We start from the raw sequence: 8990 nt of genomic DNA on the forward strand, positions 1-8990 counted from the left end.
GGCTGCCTTTGGTTTTTGTGGTGGAGCGTAAAAGATTCTGGGTCGCGACAATTTAATTTGCTGATGCAAAAGTCAATTAATTTGAGAGGAATATATAATCAGATGATGGCAGGAAATGGGGGTGTGGGTGGGCAGGAAAAGGCAAGAGATAACGAAGACAAAAGGAAATAAGCAAGGAGCTCAGATGGGAATTAAAATAAATATTCCCCTAAGTTTCCTTGTTATGAATACTTGAGCATTGGCTATCAGAAAATCCGAAAAGTTTAAGTTTTCAAAATTACAATTACAATTTGTTTATCATAATTTGCTAGGCAATTTTCTGAATTTTGTATCACAACTAGAAATGTATGTTATGCTTTGAATGTCAAACTTAAATATTCTGATGTTACTTCTCACATCAACACACTGAAACCAAATACACAATCACTCTTATATAATATACAAAATAATCAAAAAAATATGTCTTTAACCACCAAAACACTAGGCAAAAAAGAGGACATTGAAAAACAAACTATCTCAGAAGAAGCCAAACAAGAGATTCTAATATATCAACATCCCGAAAGCGATGAGTCGTTCCTCGATGAACATCCTTCTAAAGTCGAAGAAGTTATTGAGTGCCTAGAAGCGATTGAAAACGCCAACAAAACAGAGTGAGTAGCTGCGTAATATCCAATAAGTAATATCCTCTATAAAGAGTTATTTCCCTAGTTCGTCAAAGAACAGGGTAAAGTCGACGCTTACCATAAACGATTTGGAATTTCTGGTAACACAACGAAATGCAAGGAAAACCTCAGTCTATCGTCGCCCCAAAACAAAGAAAGTCCCGATTAACACAGATCAGTTTACCTTTATGCGTCAAATTAATTCAAATCCCGAGGATCGAGTCCTGGCTAGAGAACAGCGAGAATGTGTGGCCGAAACTTTTCGACGGATGGGAAACTCCGAGTATCGCAAGCTAAACTTCTCTTTGGCAAAAAACTACTATACAAAAGGTCTGGAATATATTAAAGACACACCAGTTTTGTATGTAAACCGAGCCATGTGTTCTATTAAGTGAGTTATGGTATTTCATATGATATGCTATTTTAAAACAAATGTATTTTCAGAATGCGCGAATTCAAGCTAAGTATTATGGATTGTGATTATGTAATAGCCAAACTGGATGGAAACTACCTGCGTGCTTGGCTTTATCGGGCAGCTGCTTATAAACGTCTGAACGATGAGGCTAACTACGAAGATAGTGTTTCTCAAGCCAGACGTTTAAACAGATCCCAGAGAGAATTTATCGATGATTTTTTGGACAAAATGCGTTCCCTTCTTTAAGGGGCACAAGTAAAATTATATGAAAATAGTAACCATTAAAACAAAATTATTTGTGGCGCAAAAAATATAAATAAATAACATTAACATTTTAAAAGTATATTTTTTTTTGTGGAGGTGAATTTAATTATTTTGCTCAATCCTCATCTCATTTTCAAGCCAGTTAAGGTGAAAATCATTTAGTGTTTTCCAACCCGACTTTAGCTCCTTTCCTGGATTACCTCATTTCCGCTTCGAACACCTTTGAGTTGGCTGTTTCCACAACATTCAGCTGATTAGCCGCCCAGATTTTTCTCCCTTTCGCTCTCTTATTTCCTAATTAACTGGCAGCTCATAAAAGAAAAACTCCAACAAATTGATAAAGGATGAGAGGCAGCCAGGGAAAGCCATTGGGAAAATAAATTGAAAAAATAAACTTTTGTCTAACTTTCTCTCTCTTAAAATTTCGACTTCCTCAAGGTGAGCTGGAGACATTTATTTTGCGCTTAATTTTTTTGTTTCTGCCATTCATTTTGCCCCCAGGCTTTCCATAAAATGCACTTCAGATGTCCGAAAGCAATTCTGTAAAGTCTGATAATTCCATCTGACTGGACTGGATGGGCTGGTCCTCGTTTGGAGCCTTCTGCAGGCCATTAAGGCGAATGTCGACCGGCAGAAGTTGACCCAAATATTACTCAGCACATTCGTAGGCAACAAATTGCGACTCGAACTGCGTTTCTGGGGCTAATGTTCAAGTGGATGCTGGTATACTGGTACTGGTATTCCGGACTTTTCCCTCTCAGTCAATTTGATTTTTTAATTAAATTTATTATGGCAAACAGCATAAAATTTTATGTGGTTAGTCCATTTCTGGGTCACACTGCTAATGACTCTTTGGGCCGGAGTCGGATCTCGAGATGCAAGCTGCAAGTTGGAGCAGGACATGTCCCCCAATCCCCTCAGTAATCTGCTACTAATGCCTTTTGGTTTCTGGTCTCTCTGGATTTTAGCTCTTCTTTCTCTATGCTCTTGTTTATTTAATTATTTTTTATGAAATTCGTATTTACCATTCGGCTGCCTTTTGGATTTATGGAATTTCTTTGCTCGAAAGCTGCAATATGTTTGTTATGCACATGAAAGTGGAAATTTATTTGTGTCTGGCTTTGGCTAAAGTCAAATCTCAATTGTGAGGTGGGAAATATTTCAATTAAAAATATTTGTCAACTTCAAAAGTATTTTTAATATATTTGTTTGTTGAACTTTTTAAATTATTTCAAAAATATTTATGGATTGTTACCAAAAGCAAGTAAAGGGCTGCTTTTAAATCTTCTATTTGCAATTAGGCTTTAATAAATCCCTAAATTTGTATGACTACCATTTTCCTTTGATGAATTTGCTTAATATTTAGTAGGAAGTTTGCGGAAATTAATTTGTCTTTTAATAAATTTCCCCAATATTGTACACGCACCTGAGCCCAGAATTTTACTCCACCACTTGCTGGACATAAAATAAAGCGAAATTTAATTGAAGGCAAAGCCAAGGCTAAACGTTTATGCTGTGGTCGTATCTTTAAAAAGAAATATGTCCGCCCGAATGGGCCACGCAGCATTTACGAGTCTGTGGTGGCTGGACGGCACACGCTGCGTATACGCAACATGCAAGCAGTCGAGCAAACACATTGCGTATACGCATCATGCAGGCACCATAAACATTCGCAAATAAAATGTGTTTAATTGTGGCAAACAAAAACGGAAGCAGGAGGAAAGTGAAAAAAACGAGAATACATAAAAGAAAGCGAGCCACAGGCTAAACAAAGTGGAAAGTCCTGGGACCAAAAAGGTAATTAAAGCTGCCAGTGAAAGTTTTCACAGTCCTACATTGTTAGCTCAATCGTTCGGAATAATTTATTAATTAACTACAATTCGAATGAATGAATGAACGATTACCGGCAACGGACTGAGGTGGAGGAGTTGGACTTTCTTCTCGGAGCCAGAAGCGACAATTCTCCAGTTCGCCAGTGCACGTAACAGGAAAATCAATTAAAAGCGCTTTATGTGCGCGACAGTCTTGACTGTCGCCTTCGATTCGATTCGGTTCGGTTCTCTAGGTTTTCTGGGGTCTCTGGGTTCTCCGAGTTGTGGGACAAGTTTAGCGCCTGCCAAGTGGAACTTTGTTAGTTTCTAATTAATTGTTACAGTTACAGACGAACGCTGAAATTGACTGCAGCAGCAGCTGCTTAGCAAAACCAACTCCCAACTGTCCTCCTGCCAATTTTAGCAACCCCGGTTATTTATGCCGGATGCTCGACATTATTTATGTTGCATATTGGGCGCATTGTAGTAAATTAACCAAGGAATATTCCCAGGCTCTGGCAGACAGGAGTTTTCCCGCTCCTCCTCTAAGCGGAGACACAGCTGGCTTTTTCCCTCTTTTCCGTTTATTGGAAATGTCACAATAACTTTACAGTTATGACAATTTTATGGCCAAGATTTGTTGCCGAACGCGGATCCCCCATCGAGATATTGGTAGGTAATCAAAATGCTCAGCGGTAATTGAATTTTTGACTTGGCTAATGAAAGTTAAGGCATAAAATAAATATTGATTAAAGCTTATATTCTATTATTAAATTCTGTTCAGCTTTAAATGATTAATATTCTTTTTAATATCCTGTATACAACGGAATTGTAAAATTCTACCGACCCACATTCGTTAACTAATTTTCCAAATGTTTATTTTTCACATCCGTTTTTACGGATTATGTTCAAAGGGGAGGCAAATACATACAGCATAATCTTTTTCACATCTTTTTCTCATATATTGAGTGCTTAACCCTCGGGCTCAATCTTTAATCTTTCATTCACTTTACTGGCACTCTCTTTTTTCCCCAATGGATATTCAATCATCGGCCGTCTCCGTACCCGGGATAACATTTTCGATAATTACCCGTAAAATGTCTAGCTAGCAACAATTGCCAACACTTTTCACATCCCACAAGCATACACACATACATGGACTTGGCAGCCTCGAAAAGCCAATTGAATGGAATCCCCATCTTCATTTCCGTTTTGATGGCCATAACCAGGAAGCCCCGGCTTTCAGCACCCAATACGCTGTCGATGGTATCCAATACTATCAATACTTAGCTAGGCGCCAAAGTCAAGTCATGAACTAGAAAAAGCGAAGGAAAATAAACGACAGCGGAAACGGAAAAGGCTTAACAGCTGCGCTCACCCGGACACTCAGAGATATAGAGATGATGACGATGGGAAAGGAAGGCAACTGGACACTCTCGAAATCCGTAAGCGCATAATCATGAAAATTGTCAGTACATAATGCCTCAAAAGAGCCGATAGCAAAGCTGAAAAGGCGGAAAAGGTTTTTACTCGCATCTTTACTTACTTTACACGCTTGACTTTGTGGATGGCCCCGATTGCTGACTTCGATGTGTCACAGTGGCACAATATCATCTGTAACATTTTCTAAATAAACTTGTAGATTTGTAGTTTGCGAAAAAATATAAATTGGGATCATATTCTTAGAAAGATATCCGCTTTAAAAGTTACTACAAAATATAGAATTAAAAAATGCCCTTAACAAAACAATTTTAAACTATTTTATCAAATGTTTTAGGTTTGCTTATATTTTAAAGTATGCTAGTTTTTTAAAGTAATGCTGATAGTAAGCATAATGATTATATATTTCAATATGTTGGTACCACTGTCTGTGTGTCTCTTTTCCCCCTGCAAAAATTTGTAGAGCGGAAAGTAATTTTCTTGCGCTTTTTATTCGCTCTCGTTTTTTATGGGTCGATACGGAATGTCCTCAGTCCACTCTCCTCCGGTGTCCACTTTCGAAGGCCCTCTTCCCTTTCTGGGCCTCCTGTGTCCTTTGCTGTCCTGGTATTAGCTACCCATCCTTTGCAGAAAAGCAGCAAAAGCAACACAAGGATGAGCAAGAACAAGAACCCGACTCATAGTTACCCACTACTCACATCTTGGTAAATAACAACTAAATATAATACCTTTTTAAAGAATGGATCGATTTCTATATTTTTTTTGGATGTATATAGATATAGACCATATAAACTCTTCTCAATCAACTATCAATGTACTACTCTTAGGTTTTTCTCCAATCCTGGTTTATAAAATGGGAGAGGAATTTGTACAGGAAAAACACATACCTTTTACTCCTTGGGTATACAAAAGTAAGTTTACTTTCACATGCCGGCCGCACTTTGATTTTGTTGTCAGACTTTTTTATTTCCCATCGATGGGCGCATTCTTTAGCATTGGCTGCTGGCGTTGGCAAAAATCAACTTTTGCACGTTTCGATTGTGTAAAGTTTTTATGGCTTTTTGATTTTTTTCACTTATTGCCTGCGCCGCCTAGGGCGAGTGTGAACGGGGCTGTGGACGTGGATGTGGATCTGGATGGTTTGGTGAGCTTGAATGGGGGATGGCAACCCGCTGTCATCATCAATAAGGTGCCTCATTGAAGGCACTTAAATAATTACAAAATAATGGATGCCAATGGCACAATGTCGAAGACACATTTTAGCCACTTCGATGGCGAAAAAAGGGGGAGAATCGTCGAGTCCTTAATGCAAATCGTGCCCAAGTGCCACCGAGTCGGTTTGCGAACTCTTTCACGTCAAGTCAAAGGGATATAGACGCTCTCAGGAGGAAAAGCGAGCGAGGTATGCAAATATTTGGTAAAGCGAAAATCGGTAAGTGGACTGAGGGGGAAGGGCCTCTGTTTGTTGTCACTTTGATTTGTTTGCCTCATTGTAAATATTTAATGGAGCTGAAATAAGTGTGAAGAAGCTGAAATCTCACAGGAGATAGGGTTATTCGATAAATTTTTTATTTTTCCCAAGTACTTTCATTTTCTTCGTGATATACCAAAAAGCCCAGCAATGAGAGCTTACCATAAAATATTTACCCTATTTGTTTATTTTATTGTATTTACTTATCAAAATTTAAATTTCATTATTTGTTTGTTCATTTGATTTTTCCATTTCAAATTGGATTAAATATTCAAATCCACTGCTAAATTTATTACTTACTTTCCCGCTCTAAGTTCGTAATATTTTGTTTGCATTTTTTGTATTTTTTAGATTTCAAATATTGGTTTAAAAAATTTTTCACTCGACAAAAACAAGTACGTACTCCACTTTCAGCACGGATGTTGTAATTGTTAAAATCCCATTTCAATTCCCCTGAGGTGGCCAGTGCACACAAAAGTTTAAATGAACACAAATAACATTTATTGATAACGAATTTACAGAAGTGCAGCCTTGCACACCAGCTTCCTCCTCCAAAAATTGAAATTGCTTAAAATATTAAAAATTTATTGCCCACTTCCAACTCCTTTTTGCTGGGTTTTTTATATTTTTGTTGCTTTATTTTTTTAAAGCGTAATAAATAAAATTAAATTATATGCAAAATGTATAAAAACCAAGAGCAATTAAAAAAATAAACACGATAGTAGGAATTTACACACAGGAGAACAAAAAGAATACAATAAAAAACAGTGCAGCACGAGATAAATAAATAAATTGTGCAACGAAATGCGATTGAATTGTTTTTTTTCTCTTCATCCTTCGATGTTTTACAATTTTTACAATGGTGGATAGTAAATATTTTAAATGTTGGCGTATTTTTTTTGTATTTTAACTTACTTTGTCCACAGTGTTTTCCATTTGTTGCGTATCATTTATATTTCAATTTTAATTTATATTCATTTGAATATTTGCTTGGGGGTGGGCAAACATTTTTTGCCTACTTTTTTGGGCATTTTATCGGAAAAAGCTCATAAGTTAATGGAGGCCAAGGAAGAAATGTGAGGGACTGGAACGAGTATTGTAAATTCAATTGCTCTTAACAGTGAATTTCTCTTGAAAATACATTTTGTTTGTTTATTACTCTGCACTGGATATCCGATTGCTGATGCAACATTTCATTCTGAACTTTAAAACTTTTCCGCAATTGGGTCAGTTCTGTTTACCTTTTAAAAAAGAAAGGTAAGTGCATACTTGTGGCAGCGCAACAGTTTGTTTTTAGTCATGAAAAAATAGCGACATAAATAATGATTGATTTACAGAAATATGAAAAGTGGGTTAAACTTGAAGGCAATTCAACTTGATGCGATTTGGCACTGACTGACAAAGAAATTGAAAAATATTACAAAATATATCAATTAAACCTTTAATAATTTAAGTAAAATATGTATTAAAGAGTTAAAATATATATTAACATAAATTTTAACCACGCCCACCAATTAGGCGTGAACAAGTTCTTTTAGTGGCACTTGCGCTATTTACTTATGATTACCATGTTGAATTTCCCATTCCAAACAGACCAAACCGAACCGATTCGCTTTTCCCTTTGAGCATTTGCGGTTTTCCGGCAAAAGTTCTGCGGCCGCGTTGAGCTTTGATTTGCAAACTGAGAGTGCGGGTGGGTCCCCTTATATTTTAGCATATTAAATTAAAGCAAATGGCTGAACCAGCCAGACAGCCCAACCCGCCAGCTGCTGGCTGAGTGATAAATTTAAGTGCTGGCGTCTAAATAAGTGATGTCTTCACCACCGCGAGCAAGGCGAGGGCTTAGCTTATGAAGGGGCTCTTGGGCTAAGGGGAAAGCGGGGAGAATCGGGAGAAAGTACAAAAGCCCGAGCCGCGACTGAGCTGCTGAATAAACAACTTTTGCATTTGCTTTCATGAACTCCGACTCGAAATCGGCTTAGACGACATCTGGCAAACGTCATTGCCATTGTCATTTATTCTCTTTCGTATAGCCAGCGTATTAGCTTTCCTTCTAAGCTCAGAGTATTTGATTACATTTCCAAAAATCTTGAAAATCTGAGAAGCTTACAAAGCCGGAAAGTAATTCACATTCTTAATAAAGAGTTAATTTCCAACTCAATTCCGAATGAAGGCACTTCTATAATCTGTTTTTTAAACATATATTATTACTTAAATACTTTAATAAGAGAAATTATTTTTAATTCTACAACAACTTTGGCTGAAGACCTTTTAGAGTCATTCGATACACCCATATAGTCCCACATAACTACTTTACTACTTTACATTTCATTTTCTGTTTTTTCTCAAAGAATCCTGTACTTTTATTATACAATCCACATATTTTAAATTCCAAATTCACTCATTTGCTTCCGCACATCCTTCGAATTTAATCAAGATATTACACAACTGGGCTCACTGATATGTCGCTTGAGATTATCCCATCCATAATTCCACTCAGTGAGTCAGACAACCAAACCAACAGCCGAAAACCTTCATGAGGACCATAACCCTGGACACTCGCACGCGAATCGTGGCTCATACATCATCATCATCCGCATCTTCGTTGCTCCGACCATTATCCTTTAAAAGCTGGCTTGGACTCGATGTTTAAATATATTTTATGTCCTGCCGAATGGACAATGAAGGGGAGAGGGAATGCTAAGGAGGCCTTGGCGACAGACGAAGAGGAGAATAAAAACCAAAAGGCAGAAGACGATGCCATATAAATAATGTAAAAAGTGTGAAATGCGCCTAATGGTGTGCCAAGCCCAAAGTAAAAGCGGAAAGGCTGGCGAAAGCGAAAAGGAGCCCATGAAATGGCGCATAAAATGACAATTGACAGCTGATGATATTTTTACTCCAATGTGCCGTCTGTAAAGCAACCG

The 8990-nt window shown here is 37.5% G+C and overlaps 1 protein-coding gene across 1 annotated transcript; it reads left to right on the forward strand.

The window, feature by feature from the left end:
• Positions 1-459: 459 nt before the first annotated feature.
• Positions 460-1413, forward strand: LOC119562864 (tetratricopeptide repeat protein 12). The gene is made up of 3 exons (XM_037875978.1): positions 460-650; positions 709-1053; positions 1107-1413. The coding sequence occupies exons 1-3, from the start codon at positions 460-462 to the stop codon at positions 1321-1323; spliced, it is 753 nt and encodes a 250-aa protein (XP_037731906.1). The 3' UTR covers positions 1324-1413.
• Positions 1414-8990: the final 7577 nt, after the last annotated feature.

The sequence above is a fragment of the Drosophila subpulchrella genome, chromosome 3R, assembly GCF_014743375.2.
Source record: "Drosophila subpulchrella strain 33 F10 #4 breed RU33 chromosome 3R, RU_Dsub_v1.1 Primary Assembly, whole genome shotgun sequence".
In the NCBI taxonomy this organism is placed as follows: Eukaryota; Metazoa; Arthropoda; class Insecta; order Diptera; family Drosophilidae; genus Drosophila; species Drosophila subpulchrella.

Bases quoted from the DNA above. Each gene is read 5' to 3' on its own strand.
- LOC119562864 (XM_037875978.1), top strand. From the start codon at position 460: ATGTCTTTAACCACCAAAACACTAGGCAAAAAAGAGGACATTGAAAAA. The intron at 651-708 runs GTGAGTAGCTGC...TTATTTCCCTAG, and splicing joins GAAAACGCCAACAAAACAGA to TTCGTCAAAGAACAGGGTAA. The intron at 1,054-1,106 runs GTGAGTTATGGT...ATGTATTTTCAG, and splicing joins CGAGCCATGTGTTCTATTAA to AATGCGCGAATTCAAGCTAA.